The 17,554-nt window shown below is 45.2% G+C and overlaps 1 protein-coding gene across 8 annotated transcripts in view; it reads right to left on the bottom strand.

The window, feature by feature from the left end:
- TCF4 (transcription factor 4) overlaps positions 1 to 17,554 on the bottom strand; it is a 241,335-nt gene that overhangs the window by 27,201 nt on the left and 196,580 nt on the right. For all 8 annotated transcript variants that reach the window (XM_059833713.1, XM_059833716.1, XM_059833711.1 and 5 more), the window contains 4 exons: positions 16,556 to 16,661; positions 14,060 to 14,193; positions 10,327 to 10,459; positions 642 to 709 (listed from right to left, as the gene is read on the bottom strand). In XM_059833713.1, coding sequence (XP_059689696.1) covers positions 642 to 709; positions 10,327 to 10,459; positions 14,060 to 14,193; positions 16,556 to 16,661 — 441 coding nt within the window. The remainder of the gene's footprint in view (positions 1 to 641; positions 710 to 10,326; positions 10,460 to 14,059; positions 14,194 to 16,555; positions 16,662 to 17,554) is intronic.

Raw genomic sequence — 17,554 nt, 5'->3', positions numbered from 1 at the left:
AAATTAACTCTCATGAGAACTCAATGGAACCCACTCTGCCCAGAAAATAACTATAGTGGTCCTTATTAAAAGTCAGCCCGTGCCAACTGGTACCGCAGCGATAGCTGGGGCACGGCAGGGCTTCCTCCCGCTTCGAGCTGGAAACCTGCCGTACCCCAGCTACCCAGGTAAGAGGTGGTAACTGCTGACTTTAACAGCAACCACAGGAACTGAATAGGTGGAAACTGCCATGAAAAATAGAAAATCTAAAGGCAAATTCAAAAGGAATCCAGTCTGCGGATGGCTCCGTAGTGCAGAAGTCATCCTGCTGCCGGGTTCTGTTCAGACCTCCCTCGCCCTAGGAAATGCAGTGTGTGATAGACTAACAGACACAGCTCCTTGGCACCCAGTCAGTGTGACCAGGTCAAGGCTTCCCCTCTTGACATTTCTGTTCTACCATAAAATTAAGTCTAAAACTTTTTAAACACCATTTTGCACTGATTGTTCAGTATTTCAGTTGGCAGTAACTCCACGCGGGTGACCTCTGAGACCAGATCTCTCCCGTTTGCTGTTCATCTTCGTAAACTCCAGGCGTCCAATTCTGATTAAAGTTCACACTTTCAAAATGGTAAACGTGTATTCCAAAGTAAATATTTCCTTACAGAGGCAAGTGCTTTCCCCAGCGCATCACCAGTCTGCGAGCTGCCTGCTGCCCCACTTCCTCTGTTTGCTGAAAAACAAAAGACTCGATGTAAAACCAGACAGTAAGACATCATAGACTTCTATTCCTGGTCCACTTACTCATAACTTAATTGCATTTTAATGCTAATTACATAAAATTAATCTTTAATTACCATTAATTTGTTTGCTAAGGTAGATACCAAACACATTCATGCTCCATTTTTGCAGATAAAATATAAACTTGACATGCTCGGTTTTTTTAAAATATATGGTGTATTTGATCATACTTGGCCATATGGCTTCACTCTTTCTGAACGAAAGGCTTCTAATAGCGGAAGATGCTCAAAGGTACGGAAAACATACAAGCGCACAGGTAGGCAAGCCTGGGATTGGGGAAGGGCTCCTGCCTCCGCTGCTCCGTCCTCAGAGCCAGCGCCCGTCCGAGGGCGCCGAGTTTGTACTCCAGGATGTGCAAATCCCCTCTAACGAGGGTTTTTGTCTTATGTAAGGGCAATATTTCACACGTAGAATGTCAAAACTACCACCGAGGAACATGATGAAGGCGGCGAAGACAACCCCCCCGGAGCCGGGCAGCCCTGCGCAGCCCCATCTCTCCCTCTGCGCCCGCACTGGGAGCGGTCATTAATTCGCGGTCCTTGCCGCGCTCGCCGGCAGCCCTCGCCTCCCTGGCTGCGAGGGAAGGACAAAGCACCGTTAATAAGCAGCTACCGAGTATTTCGTCGTCTCCTCATTCACTCTCTGACCCTGGGCCTTTGTACACTTTTCAATGCATGTCTTAAAGACATTATTAAATTCCACATGGACTTTTCCAAAGTGTTCCTTCTGACTTCACTTGAACATTTCATGAGCATTTAATGAAATGGTTTTTCACCATCCCTCAGGTGATCGGACTGCACCTTTTATTTAAGAAATTTAGGGCAAGAAAAATCATGGTGTGGCAGGCCACCAGTTTCTTGTGCTCAGGTGACAGCATTGAAAATTTCTCCATTACAGGAGAAACTGAAGGGAAGAAAAATTAGGGCGAAACATCCCACCCGTTTCAGCACCTGTGTGCTCATTTATAAACTAAAAGCGCAGCTTTGCCTGACTGCTGCCCGTGATCGATACTGCTGCTTTCATCTCCAAGGACCCTAAGTCAGGCAGCCACAAAATGAGAAACAAGCAGTCAGAAACCACCCCTGAAAGCCTGGATTAATGTCTGGGACGCGAGGGCTGAGGCAGGAGAGGATCCTGTAAGGCAGCGGGGTTTGAAGGGCTTTGGTCCCCCCGTCTCCCCCGCAAGCCCCTCGGCAGGCTCTGCACCACGAGGCCACGGGATGCCGTGCCCGGAGGACTTCAGGAGCAAACCCACCCCCTGCTCTGAGCCAGGGCTGTCCCGTGGGAAAAGGAGTCAGGGACTAAACCGCCCACGTTTGTACCACAAGGTGCAAGCACAGGCACTTTTTTGGTCGTTAAAAAGTAATATTAAAAAGCCCCCTCCAAGTTTCACCCCAGCATTATGCAGTTAAATATTCAGGACATGGGGAGGAGCAGGGTTGGATCCATTCTACAGCTCTTTGATTTTGGCTACTGGTGTAACTACAGTCACTAATAACGGAATGCATCTGGACAAAGCAGATGAGCTGATCTGCCTGCGGACGCTGCAGCTCCACGGCAGCAGCCGGGAAATCGGTGGTCCAGGGGATGTCCCTTCAGAGCAACCTTCCTTCTCCACCTCCTCCAGTCTTCCCACCCCGAAAGCATTTATCTCATCCACTGTCTCCATTTAGCTTTTCCTGGTCTCCATCCCCTGCCCCTTTCACCCCAGCCTCCCTTGCTTAGCAGTCACCATATCTCTGCTGTCAGAGGTATCAGTTGTTGATCACCCATCCTGCCTAAGCCCAAAATTTCTAGCAGCAGCTTCAGCAGCGTCCAGTTAAGAAAACCTAAGGAATGGCACAGAACAGCATCTTCCTTCTATTTCTCACGCACAGCGTGCATGTTATCCAATTTAAGCGATACACCATCTTTACAATTAACCTGACTGCATAACTCGGACGTTTCAGCATTTCTCCTACAGCATCCTCCTCTGGAAAGGCCTCAAGGTCTACGTGAGTCCCAGATGCTGTCAGACAAACCTGTACGGTGCGGTCTGCAAGTACGTCTTTGCTGACTCCTTTTTTTCCCCTTTTTTTAGTTGAACGTTTACTTTTATTATTGCATATTTGAAAATGTGCTCATCTGCCAATGGCAGCTTATTTGGATCTCAGCTCAGTTTGAAATTAGGCATAAAGAAGTATAAAGAAAGATATATAAAGAAACACGAAGACAGATAGAACAGGCGGTGGCAGCTAGAGATACAACTTACCAGGGTAATTTAATGTTGTAAATCACAACCTAAAGGTTTGTGACTTAAATAATATCAGGCAGATGTCCAGGAATTCAGTTACTTCGCTCTGAAGTGAACTGTGAATGTAAATGTAAATCATGCATTGTTGTTCCCTTTTTCTAAGTGACTCTAACTGCATTATTCTAAAATTAAGTCCTACGTTTGTCTGTCTGAAGGCTGGTTTCTCCTAATGAGATGAGTTATACCGGTCCTGTGGAAGAAGCAAACGCAGGGACCACAGTCTGGCTCCACGTGCTCTTACAAACCCGACAGCGCTGAGCTGGGCCGGGGTTAGTTACTGCTAAGAACAAAGGAATTCTTCAGATACACTGAATATTAAACTTTTCCTGAAAGACTGGGAAGACAGATGAATGCGGTAGGCCTGGAAAACATACAGGGAGAGCCTCAAGGATGGGCAGCACGGTGCAAAGTTCCCTTTTGCAGGGAAGAGGAGGGAGCTTCACTGGGAAAGGGATGTTTGAAAAGCAATACAGTAGAGGTTTGTAACATGGGGAAGGCAAGCTCGCAGTATTATTTATTGCTCTCCCCATATAAAAACTGAAAGCTACCCATTAAAACAAACAAAAAAATGGGGGTTTTTTTCAGCAGTGTCCAGTCAGATGGGGAAACTCGCTGCTTTAAGGCATGTAAAGCCCAAACATATAAATACATTTTAAAAGAACTGGACAAATTCATGGAGAAGAACATCCATTGGTGGTGACTGAATGCCCGCCCCAGACACAACCCCAGCCTGGGATGGCTCCGAGCTGCACGCTGCAAAACCCCGAGGAAAAGCCAGAGGAAGGAGGAGTGGACGCACGGGCGCTTTGGGCTGAGGCTCCTTCCCAGCTGCCGGCCGCCCCCAGCCTCCCTCGCTCTTGGGTTTGCGTTCTCAGGGACAGAGGAGAAAATGGGCAACGGAAGGCAACGACTGCACCTTCTGCGTGGAAGACCAAGATGAACATAAGCAGACAGAGATCTTCTGAAAGTGTTCATGTCACAAAAATAGCTGGGATTGCTTAAATACAGCTAGCTTTTTCACTGTATGATTTTCTGTCTTACATCACTAACAATTTTACATGTGTACTATTATTTGCCTTGGTAGCGTAAAGGACATGACTGAAATCTGTAGGTGACTGAAGAAAATCCCGTATTTGAAGGAAGAACAGAAAAATAGACTCTTACAAAGAAACACAGCAAGGACTGTCTGCTGCAAGAGCCCGAAGATTTCGGGAGCAACGGGACAAAACTAACATCATCCCGGGACCGGGCACTACAGAAATAAGAACCAGACCTCAAACGTAGGAAAAGATAACTCAGGGTACCACTACAGAGAAAGGCAATGCCCAGCGCTGCTTTACACAGGGAACACCTATGGAATATAATCAACTGTTTCTATTAATATCGCACAGTTGTTGGTCCATCACTTTACCACCGGCTTCAACGAAACACTATTTAAATACAGCCGGTGACGCCCCAAAGGCTGAGCAGGGACAGCCTTAGCTGAGAGCTTCGGCGTGCACTACAACTGTCAGGTTTAAACCACCGGGGTATTCACCCAAGCCCTGAGAAGCCCGGCTGGTGTCCACAACAGCACCCAGAATGGAAGAAAATGTCTATGAAAAGCAAGAACTATTTGGACTGGGCTGGGACATGCATCGTGAAGACCAATGCAGATACTCAGAGCACGTCCGTGCTCCTCATGTGCGAGCGGCCGGCAGGGAAGAAGGATTGCAGCCCAGCCCAGCTGGCATCAGATTTGTCACCCTGCACCAAAGAGTGATCTGATGAAATCCGCAGATAACGCTCCCACAGCAGTCCTATAAATCTTCCCGGCAGGGGCGTTCGCAAGGTAACCTGTGAGGGTGTGCCCAACCCCGGCTGAAGGCACTCTGACAAAGCTTCAGGGGCACCGCGGCAGGGTCTGACAGTCTAAAGCCTCGCTCTCTCACCTCTGGGTAAAACCGATCCTCAGGTGGCTTTCCAAAAAAAATGTAGAATGCAGAACAGATATTGATCCCATCTAAATAAAAGGCTTTCATCACGTCTAACAAGTGCTCTTCCGCTTCCCTTCAGCTTTTGGAAGAAAACCAGAAGATGTATCAGTTGAGCAAGATGGAGGATCTTACTCAAGTATTTAATGCAAGTTACATGTAAGACCGAAAAAATACTTTGAAAGAGAAGTTTTTAATGGCTTAAAAGTTAGTATTAAAAGCTTTTTCAAGTCCATCGGAATAAGGACAACGATGGAGAGTTGGTAGGACCTGCAAACAACCAAGATGCAACAGGAGAATTCAAGGGAAAAAAGGGTAATAGAAGAAATGCTAAACAGATTATTTTCCTCCGCCTTGCCATGGGACAGATGATATTTTACAAGGGATTAGTCAGAAAAATTGGCTCCAACTGAACTGTCAATGTAAAGGCTTTAAAATAAATCAATAACAAAGAGAAATAAGGAAGAGCCAAATGACGTTCCTAAGACTTCTCAAGAAACTCAAACACAAAATTGCCTAACTTCTAACCGCAGTGTGAAACCAACTGCTTAGACCAACCTAGTGCTGAAGTAAAGAAGGTAGAAAATATTAAAAACCAATACTGAAACAAAGTTCTGTGAATTCAAAGAGCCACCAGATTTTAAATCTGAATTCTCTACTAGGAAAGATAACAAAGAGCAATATACACATGGATAAATACACCATATTGCACAACCAACACCGCTTTTTTTGGAGGAAAGTATGTCTTGCAAATCTAAATTCATTTGAAAACACGATGAGCACATCAGTGCAGGAGATCCAGTAAATAGAACGGATCTGTACTCTCAGCTTTCAACAAAGCCACCTCCCGAAGGCTCTTAAAGAAACTAAACTGTCTTCAGATAACAGGGAAGCGAGGATATTCTTGCAGATTAAGAAATAATTAAGAGAGAGACTACAAGAGCAGGAATTAGTAGTTAGCTTTATAAGGGAGGAGTATTACCAGCAAATTCCCAGTTATGCAGATCTGTACTGTTCAACATACTCATACATGGCCTGGAAAAAAAAAATGTGGCATACACCGAGGTTGCGACATTTGGCAAGATCCTAATTCAGGATAATAAAATACAATGTTACGTGTAAAGAGCAGCTCTCGTAACACTAACTTGCTGGGCAATAAATGCCATACATACATAAAAAACAGCAGGCAACAAACGTGGGGGGAAAAAAGCCTTATGCCATAAATACGCACAAGCAGGCTCTCCGTTACCTAATAAGCAGTCCGGAAAGAGGAGAAAACCTAGAGCTACAGCGAGTCGTTAGTGGACAACCTGAGCTGATGGCTGAGCAGCAGAACCAGCCCCTCGCTGCCCCCAAGAAAACCCCAACAACGAGCAACGACTGGGCAAAGAGCAGAGACAACCCAGAAGCCCGTTGTGTCCCGTCCCCTAAGTCACGACACACCTGTACTTTGGATACGGAACAAAGATCTGGTAAGTCCATCAAGGAAGAGCATCAAGGTCTACAGAACTGAAGAAGTGAAGTCAGAAAAAGCAGAGGGTGCTTCCTTTAGAGGATGAACTCAATAAATGTGGATTCTGCAGCTTGGAAAAGGGATCGCTACAGCAGGGTATGACGCAGGCTACATAAATCCAAACCACAGGGCAGAAAGGCTATCATCCAGTGCTTATGGCAACCCGAGAAGGAGGGAGGACCACGGCGGGTCTTGAGGGAGCAGAATCAAAATGACAGAGGAGGACTACCGTTTCACGGATGTGTAAAGTCACTGTGCCAAGCCAAGCCTCCAGGAAGAGCTGGGTCACTTCACGGAGAAGAATGAACTCAAGCTTCCTAAATACTCAGCGCTGCACCCAGCGCTGGCACAACTGGGAAAATATCATATATCCTTGCTTTGGTTTTATATTCCTCCCAAGGAAATCCATAGAGTCTTTGCTGGGAACAGGACCATTGCATAGATGAGCTTTCGGTCTCAACAAGGACAGATGTTTTCAAGTTCTTATGCAAAACACTGAACAACTTAGTGAAAGGAACACGATGAAACTCCTCCAAATCTGCAAGGGCACAGTTTGTCAAAGACATTTCTGCACTGGGCTTTAACTGAATGTAGTAGCCAAATCCAGACTTCAAGAAAGGTTTCAGTTAATTCATTGATGATGGACAAGGGTTTGAGGCAAGAGCAAGGGAACACTCAGTGAAACTTCCAGGAAAAGAAATTAAAACAGGTAAGTGAAGACCATCTCCACAGAGCAGGTAGCGAGTGTGCAGCCAGGGAAAACCCTGCAAGCAGAGAGCTTCAGCAGGCTCAAAGGGGATTAGATGACTGCATGGACAACAGGTTCATGAAGAGGTGCTTGAAGAACCAGGCAGGGATGGCCCCTCCAACCTCGCTAACACGACAGTCCTGGCTGCTGGGGCAGTACGAAGGGCAGGAGCTGAAGAAATGGCCAGGACCACATTTTGCCACTAAGTGCTAAGCTACCCGTCTGAAGCAGTAAGGCATTTCTTACCTACCTATGCTAGTCTTTACTTCCTCAAACTGGTCTATGTGTACTTACTATTAGAGAATACAACTATGCGCACGTGAGCTGGCTTCCCCCCTTGAGAAGGCAGGTCTCCACTGACACGAAGCATCAGCAAATTTTGGCGTGATGCAGCAGACAAAGATAACTTGGGAACAGGATTGTAAAACATGACTGAAAATGCACCGCCAAAGCTGTCGCTTTTACTCGTGAGCTATTCCCCACTCACAAGACTATTAATGTACTGAAGACATCGTGAAAGACTGCAACCTTTTGATGGATTGATTCTAACTCTGTTGAAGAGCATGTTTATTGTTACAGTTAATCTTCTAAAACTTTCTCAGCATGTTTCTGCGAAGAACAATTCCGCACTGGAAGGCAAAGGGACAGAATGATGAAGTACAGCCTTTTTGCATCCTTCTGGTGAGATTCTGATTGTAAATCTTAGATTATTGAATAAACTTCCAGGAATCGGTATCTCAGCGAGTATAGTTATATCTAGCAAAGCATCTAGTGTAACTGATAGGCTGGAGCCTTCTATTAGAGAATTCCAGCCAGACTTTTTACAGTTTAAATTCTAGTACAAACTCACGCTGTTCTGATGGAATAGTGCTTTCTGAAACAGCAGACTGGGAATTATGTTTCTATGTTAAGAAGAGTGGAAAAACTTGCACCATCTCCGTATTCACAGCTGATGATCTTCCCAAATTATGAGGAAGTGACATTGCTGGATAAAAGTCATATTCTTCTTATACTGCATGACAGTTCACCTCCCTCCTGTAACTGGAAGCTTAACATTCTTGTAAAATATACAGTGCAGTATTATGTGACTGCTCTGGTAATAAAAAAGTGAAACCAGTGCCTCAAGGGGAAATGCACATAATGTTTCTCCTGGAAAAGCTGCATGTCACAGTGCATAATGTCATACAAACAACATGTCATTAGAAGTGAAAGCAGCAAGCGGGATTAATACATGCATCAGATGAAGACGACAGACTCGTGCAGCGTGTGCTAAAGGTGCTCTATCTCAGTTACTGGTTGCTTAAACACTGCACCGCTTCAGACCTTTGAAAATAAACAGCCAACGCTTAGCAAAAAACCAGCCACCGCCACCGCCGCCCTACAGTCCCCTGAAAGGATTTTCTCCCTGCTGCCTTTCAGAGCCGCACGACCATCGGGGAACGCAGCTCATCGGGGAACGCAGCCTGAGCCCTGCTCCCTGCGGTCTGTGTCCCCACGCGGGGACGGCACGGCGGGGCTACGCCAACGCGCTCCCCGGTCACCTTGCCCAGGGACTGGGATGGAGGCACGTCGGCTCCCGGCTGGGCCAGCTCAAATGGCTTTCTTGGGAAAATCAGGGAAGAGACAGTGCGTGCCCAGACGTCAGGGGAGGTTCACTGGTTTAGGAGAATGGGACTTGCATCGAGATCCAAGAAATACTTTTGCAGCCCTCATTTCAGACATAGCTCAACAGTACTACTTGTTGAATATTTACAGCTGCTAAAAAAATCTGCATCTTCGCATTGTTGCTCTTCTGATTCACACACTGGGTTTTTCAGGAGATGAAACCAGATGAAAATCTGGATGCATTTTTTACATGGGAATTTTAGGCACTTTTCTGGGTGGCTCCCAGAGGCGCAGGGGCAGGAGGTTGCATTCGCACTCCTACCTGTTTATGTCCCTCTGCAAGATTTTCCATCCCTAAATGTTACCTGGAAGGCTTCTGCAGAACTGGTGTAAAGACAGCTGAATTAAATATGACTCTATTAGACGTATTTTGAGGGAGAAAGAGTGAGTGATTTTCCTACGTCACGTGCACAGAAGCAGCAATACGTTGTAAAGGTAGAACTCTCACTGGAATGGCAAGATTGAGCACAGAAATGCTATCCTGAAATGGGATACGGTTTTCTCAGACAGTGACAAATTAAGAAGAGACTGTATTTAGTTTCTTCTTTGTTCAGAGACCTTGAAAAATACGATGCCCATGTGTTAATGTTTGAACCCACCCTCCATTCTTACTGCATTAGTCCTGCTCGCAGTCATTCAACACGGAATCATGTGTGTAATCCGAAACATGTGTCCAGCGATGTGTTCCCTATTTAACAATTATTTAATTAGCTTTACTTGCTCTTTGAGATACAGGCAAAGCAATATTTTTTTATTTCCTGTATTTAAGTATGAACCAGTATTTGCCAAATATTTAAGTATACAGAGGTATGCTCTTAATTTACAGAGTCACTCTCGGCGATGTCAGAGGCGGCTCTCCTCCTTACAGGGACATGCCGCCATCGCCGCTTCCCCCACACCACGTGGAAACCCAGCAGACAACTGAAGGGAATGAACAGCGTGATACAGAAGTACCACCTCGCACGGCACTGCAGGTGATTAAATCGCTAAAGACAATAAAATCAGACTTCAAAACCAGTGGGACCAGGCACTTAGCTCTGAAATACAAACTCTGAAGCAAAGCGCTTTGCTTTAATCATATTTAACTTGCAAAAAGTAGTAGTAGTAGTAAAATGCATAAGCAAAGGAGGCAAAGGTCAACTATGATGTACTTATCTCCATTAAATTCTTGCTATCTCTCTGCACCTACTGAACTAAGAAGCTAGTCCTTCCGCACACTGGGCTATACCATCAAATAACCCTCCACCTTGATTTCAGCTCGTTGGCACTAGCACAGTGCACTGGAGCAGACGCAAGGGGAGACAGGAGGGAAAGGGAGAGCCTCGGGCAGTAGCCGCAGCACCCGACCTCAACTCACCCATGATACTGTCCGTCCCGTTGGCAGGGGGTGTGCAAGAAGACGCGCTGTAATGATTTGTGCCACTGCGGTGGAAGGTGGACATCGGAGGAAGACTGGAATTGATGTCTGCTGAGGAGTGTGATGGGTAGCTCTGTGGCAAAAAGGATAAAAAAGGAAATATTTTAACTATTGAGAACATGGAAAGCAGCAGGCTGCTCATATTGCCCCAGTCCCAAATGCTGTCGTACTTCACCCAACCAAGAAAAGCAGAATGCTGACCTAAGACTAAGCGGAGAGCCTATTTTTCTACCCTAATTTGATGTCTTCTGGAGGAGACACAGCACACACCTAGCTGATATGGATAAATATCCACAGTGGACGGTTCATAACTGTTGGTGGTACCATAGAGATGTAATGAGAAGAAATTAAGACAGAAACGTTAGGCAATGTATCAAGCAAACCTTTCTGAGAGAGACAGCTCTTGGCTGGAGGAGAAACCTTCCATGGGAAGTGGTAGAAACCCCATACTGCTTTTGACATTAAAACCAAGATCGGACTACAAGATGTGCGCGGTTGGTATTACAAAACGTGCCGTAAGGAAACACACCGGCACCCCAGGTAACCAACCGGACTGATTTTCCCTCCCGTTGCAGTGCCTGTGCGACGGACAATCAAAAATGCGACGGATCAAGCTCTCCAAACAAGTGTGGGACAAGCACCATTGGAATTGTTCAAGGTCAGGTTGGACAGGGCTTTGACCAACCTGATCTAGTGAAAGATGTCCCTGCCTATGGCAGGGGGACGACTAAATGATCTTTAAGGTCCCTTCCCACCCAAACCATCCTGTGATTCTGTAAGCGTCTGGGCAGCACACAGAAGACTTTGGTAGCTATAAGGCTGGATCAACACAAACCTTCCTTACTGTGACACAACATTGCTGTGGTCAAATGTTTTGCTGAATTTGCATTACTATAAACCTGGCTTACATTAGTGTCGTTTGTCCCTGTTGAATAGCCTTTTCTTCATCAGCGTAAGACACCGTGTGCAGACAGGTCCTAGAACATGCCCAGCTTTTATCTCTATCACAGCACTGTCCCCAGCAGAAAAGAGGTCCTGCAGAAGACCTCTAGGTTTTGGAGACTCTGACACAAAGCCTCCTTAGACGCCCAGGCAGCTGGAGACACGTGACAGGAGCTGGCCCAGGATCAAGGCACTGAAGTGTTAGAGCAAGACCATCTCTGTGCCCTCTGCCACCCTAGGCGGTTCAGAGTAAGCTGGCTGAAAACATCCTTCCCTTGATTTCTTGTAATTAAGTGCCAAGTAACTGGATACTTGAAAGTTATCTCAAAGAATGTAAACAACAGCCCAAACCTATTTTTCTTATCCATGGAAAAACGACCATCAGCTCTGACTGAGGTCTGAATAACATCTTCAGGCTTTGACTCATAAACCACTCCAGGACTTCAGCCCCAAACCCAACCGGCTGCAATGGCACAGCTGAACCGTATTTCTCGTACGATGGAGAAAGGAGCAAACGATTGCTTAGGTCAATGGTCTGACCTCGAGTGACTCCATCTCCCCTGCTAAACGGCTGTTCCATGACACGCAGCGAAGTGCGGGATTGGGATTTTCTCATTTCTCAGGGGGAGACATCAAACCTCTATTGCCAAACGTTTTAGGAAAAACATGGGATCTGAATACAGCTTAACAGAGAATTGTTCTCTGTATTCAAAGCATCTATTTAGAAAATCACTGATATGCCTGAGAAAGTAAAAACAATGAACAACAGCTTTTCTTTCTTTCTTTCTTTCTTTCCCTGTATGCATTTTCTCTACAGGTCCCTGAGAAGTTCAGGACATTTGCAGGGAACTGAACTGAAATCACTCAAACGCTCCTCGGCAAACTGACCACTCATGGATGCTCCAGCTGACCACAAACTGCCGACCTCTCACTGATGCTCCAGCAGAAATTATGCAGAGTTTATTTAAAGTATCACCACCTCCCTTCTGTCCCGGTGCTACCTAAAATACAGAAAGCTCTGCCAGTCCAGACACACCTAATGAATGATTAATATGAGCATCGTCGGCACTGAACACCTACAACTCGAACTGGTATCAGTGGTCCTCACCATCTCTGAAATTTAGGATAAATAATAGTACCTACAAAAAAAGAAAAAAAAAATTGGGGGGCATTTAGGTGGAACATCCCTACCCATTTTACACTGCAGAAATATTTTAGCTCTTCATAAAAACCCCTACATGTTACAAACCCAAGAAAGTCAGGATCGAGGTAAACTTAAATGCCAAATTGTTTGCAGACTTGCCCCATGAAGGTGCTCAGCTGTCTTACCTCTACCCTGAGCTGATACCATGAAAAGCCCCCTAATTCTGATGAATGAGCACCAGTGCAGATAATAAATTAGACTAAACTGGGTTTTTAAAGTTATGCTCAATTTTTATTATATATGCTTGTCACTTCAGAGCAACGTTAAGTTTGCTTAGTGCCTTAATTATGCCTTCTATAAGGACATGATTAAGCAGATTTTGAGGCAATTTCTTCTGCTTTTGACTTCCTATTAATTTTACATACCAGTGTGCTAACCTCATTAAATGTGAGACTTTAAAGACTTGTTTTGTAAACCCATTTTCAGTTTCAAGAGTGAGTTTAATGCTTCTTATTCCTCAAAAGATGGTTCTGCTAGACTTTCCAGCAATGGACTCTTTCCTCCCTTAAAACCAGTACTCCTCATTACTCTTCCTTTTTAACGGTCACCAAGGATGAAAAGTAGAGGTACAGAATAGAAAAAACATTCCTTGTAACGTTTCACACATTTTGAGAAAAATGACTTCGCTTTAGCTGTCTGTTCGTTCCTTTACCTCCTTCTTAAAAAAAAAAAAACAAACCGAAGAACTGAATTGATGGAATAATAATATAATAATATATAATAATATATAATAACAATAATCAATTCAGCCATGATACTAGGAGAATATCCCCTAAGCTGTACTCGGAGCAGATTTAATTCCAATTTTATTCTACTCCAATACAATAGATGGAATCGGTCCCAGCAACTTCCTCCTGTGAGAGATCAGAACGTACCAGAAAACACAAAAAACCTCCTTTTTTTAAAGCAGAAAATTGATGCTAGATAGTTATCTATAAACTCAGACCAGCGAAGGACACTGACAGCCATAAATGATAAACACCGAAGAGCACAGGCGCGCGCAGCTCACGGGCAGGCTGGCGGCCACAGGACGAGCAGAGGGTACAAACACGGGCTTGACCCTCTCCTTCCAACTCCGGCTGAAGGAACAGCCTGCGCGACAATTTTTTCCTCCTCTTTTCACTTCCCAGTCGCACAAGGAGAGGTTCTGTACGGAGGTGGTGATCTTCAGTGGGAACAGGTACCGCGCACAGGGTGAAGCTGTGGCAGGACCCCATCGCCCTCCTTCCAAAGGCGAGGCTGGCCCCTCCACTCCCACGAGCTTCCCAGCCTCTGCTACCCGGCAGCTTAAACCTGCCTTCCCTCAGCCGAGCCTGAGCCCAATCTCTACGGCAAAGTTTTCCGAGATGTCTCAAACCCGTTTTTGCAGAGTTGGGAACACACAACAGTGCACGGAGAACGTTTTAGCGGCACAACACGAAGACGCGTCCGTGCCGTGAGTCGGTAGGTGCGACGTGCCGACGACCGCCTGGTGCAAGCCATGCCCCTCCCGCTGCGCCCCCCACCCCTCCAGCGCCCGCGCCTTACCAAGCGGTCGTGTGGGTGCAGGCTGCAGTAGCTGCTGGACTGGGGGATGTGAGAAGAGTTGCCCAGCATGCCCCCGTACCCGGGCTGGTTCATCCCGCTGGAGGAGCTCCACGGGTCGCTGCTGTGATGGCCATCTGTAACACAGGAGGGAAACACTGCTGGCCGCCGGCTTCGTGCCTCTGCAAACTCCATCCTAACAACCCTAACGGGGCTACAGGGCTATGCCGCTTTAGCATAACGCCACGGACTTTAATAAAAACGAAGCTGAACTGAGCAACGGTGAATACTCGTGTCATCCTGCTCACATCACTTAGGCTTGAAAGCTTTCTGCTGCCTTATTCCTGCTCTGGTACCATAAACTGAAGTACATAAACTCCGTTATAACAAATTTCATCAGAGACAAAAGTCTGAACATTGAAACGAAATACACTGAAGCCTACAGAACGAGGATGAGCTAACGAGCTTTGGAGAAGCCTCAACTTGGTAAATGAGCGGGTAATTCCTGAGCTTTGAATGTTTCCACATCCAGAAATTTTTCTGAGTTGTTTTGCTGTTGCTTTTTATTTGTTTGTTTAAAAAGAGAGTAGCACCACTTGCATGGTTTCTCCTTTTAGGGATTTCACAGCTCGTGTTTCCACATCTCCTAAGCACAGCGTTCATCCTTCAGGCCAGTTCACTGCCGAGGTGCAATGCGCACTGAAGAGTATAAAAAGGGTTCCCCAAATTTCATCAAGTACCACAGCTGGTTGCATATTTTGCATTTAACTAGACACGCTGAAATGGAATCATAATAATGCAGTGAAATGTATTTTCTACTGGAAGAACGCCAATGTGTTAACAAAAAAAAATGAAAAAAAAAAGTAACTTTTCCATAATGATCAACAGACCTGAAAGATGGGCATGTGGGCTGGAAAAGTTGTCGGCTTTTTCAAACTACAGGAGATGGTCTAATAAAAAATTATTGTGTCTCACCTACAGCCCTGCCTTATTTATACACTTCAAACACCCTGGCAGCAGCAGCACTTCTAGCATCACCTTCCCATAGCTGTTTGAACAGTCATTTAACTCAGATTTATGTCTTCAATACAAATCTGCGAGAAGATAACATTTAAAACCGCAGAATGGCTAAGCACTACAAAAGGTAAATATTTGGTATCATTAGAACCCTATTAATCCCCAGCTTTGTAACTCCATAGGAGTTTCATAGCAGGTTGCTCTTTGGGTGGTATTTATTCATGTTTTAAGCCAAGAGCAGCGTTTTCTTTTCAGTCATGGTCCACACTTCCCACCGCTCAGGAAATGGTCCAGATGCAGACCCCCCACCACAGGAGGTGACCAAAGGGGTCAGCGCTTCCAACGATGTCCTCTTCCCTCCCACGAGGACCCACCGGAGCTGGTGAAGGACCAGCAGAACCGCTCCTCGCAGCACTGGAGCCCCAGACCTGGGGCAGGAGGGTCCAGCGGTCCCTCCCGCCCGCATCCCGGCTGGTCCTGCCTGCTGCTGCTCCTTCGCAGGCAGCCAGCTCGTCCTCCCGCTGCGGCTGCCTAACGGAAACCCAGCCACGAGCACCCTCGAATGGAGAGCCAGAGACGTGACAGAGCTCCGCAGGAGATGGCCCGTTCACCCTGAGACAGGGAGCTCAGCCATCCCCGGGGACGCCGAGCAGCTCCCATGACCTTCAGGTGGTGGGGACACAAAAGCGGGTTGGGGTTTTTTTCCCCTAAGGGTGGGAATTGGCAAGTGGATATATATGTATATAGAATAAAATCCAATCCCTTGCCCTGCAAATACTTAACCTAGCAGTCCTGCTGAATTAAACAGATTTACTCACCCCTCACTTAGCCTAAAGCAGAGCCTATGTAGAAGTGTTTAAAAGCTAATTATTTTGCCCTAAATGTAGCAAAAGATGAGCACCATAATTGTGCGTGGACCTTTCCAAACTCTAGGAATCTTACTTACTAAGTTATACCGAATTCCAATGTACTTGCACGTAATTATTGCAAGAAATACAACATGGTAACAGTGAATACATGAAAACTGTTAACGCATCCTCAAATGAGAGAAATTGCTTCATTTTAAAAAGGCTGCTGTAATTCCGTATGCACCCAAACAGACGTACTCGCAGCACTGTACACTTTACGTAAGACAAAATCGCTCTCTTTAACATAAAACAACAATGCACAAAGTACAGGCACAAATTTGTGCGCATTTAGTATATGCATAATACATGTGCACACGCACGTGCTAGGAAAAAATGCTTCAAGAACCTCAGGTGATAAGAGGCTGGCAAGTTATTCATTACGCTGCTTCCCTGCAGGATCAAAACAAGATGTGCAGAGGCATAATGGTCAAACGAAGACGTACAGGTCTTCATTTTAATGGTAATGTTACAGACCACAAGATGATATTCCAGCGTGTCTCGACTACATATAAACCAAAATACAAACACAGAAGATGTACGCAAAACAGATTTCCTTTTGAAAGCAGCGTCTTACCTTGCATGAAGAAGGAGCTAGGAAAAGTGCTGGCTGCTGGTTTTGAGGATGGATAACCTGGTGAATCCCTATTGTAGTCGGCAGTGCTTGCTGACGGGGCATAAACCTAAGGAAAAAAGACTAATTTAGTATGCCTTTAGCTGGAAGCAGGAAAGAAATATTGAGTTTTTACCTCGCTCGGTATAAATCAGTTCGCAACACCACATAATTCTTCTCTCAGAACACAAAAACCTCAGTATATGTGTGACTGGAAAATAAATTTTAAGCTTCAAAAGAAACTCCAGCCTGACATTTTCCAGCTTTAAACAAGGATATTTGCAAGGTATTTGTCAAACTATGTATTTCTGTAAATAAAATGAACAAACAGATGTACATATGTTCTTCCTAGACCATTACGGAGCTTAAAATAAACAGGAACTTGAAACAATGCTGATTTGCTCATATGAAAGCGTACAGACTTTACCCACTTCAGAACAAAACTGAAAGCACTGCAAGGAAGTAAAAAACTTTATTTCCCAAACTAAAAAAAAAAAAAGAAATTTAGAAAAACAGCATTATCAAGAACACTGAAAATTACAAACATATCTTGGGATATTAAATTCCCATGGATCAAGCTCTTTCCAGAGGAGCTTGAAAGGACTATTAAAAACCTGGATCTACACAAGACCACCAACACAGCATGTGTACACATGAGGGGAAAATCTCCTCCTTTCTTAGGACTTATTATATTTGTCTGTGCAATAAACTTACTATGTGTGCCAAAACACTCATTTACTTATGTTCGTTTACTAACACACCAGAGCTTTCTGCAACTTGCCTTTTAGGAAATATCTGCTGTATTTCTTGCTTTAGCTTAGTTCAACCAGGACAGCATTTAAAAACAAATCAAAACCAAAAAAATCCCCCCAAAACAGTCCGGGCTGATAAGCGTAATTTATTATTTACAGTGCAATTTATTCCCTCTGCCTATATGCTCTCTATATTCCTCTGCGCTTTGTT

Source organism: Gavia stellata, chromosome Z, assembly GCF_030936135.1.
Source record: "Gavia stellata isolate bGavSte3 chromosome Z, bGavSte3.hap2, whole genome shotgun sequence".
NCBI lineage: Eukaryota > Metazoa > Chordata > Aves > Gaviiformes > Gaviidae > Gavia > Gavia stellata.
This window is presented reverse-complemented; position numbering and strand designations above follow the sequence as displayed.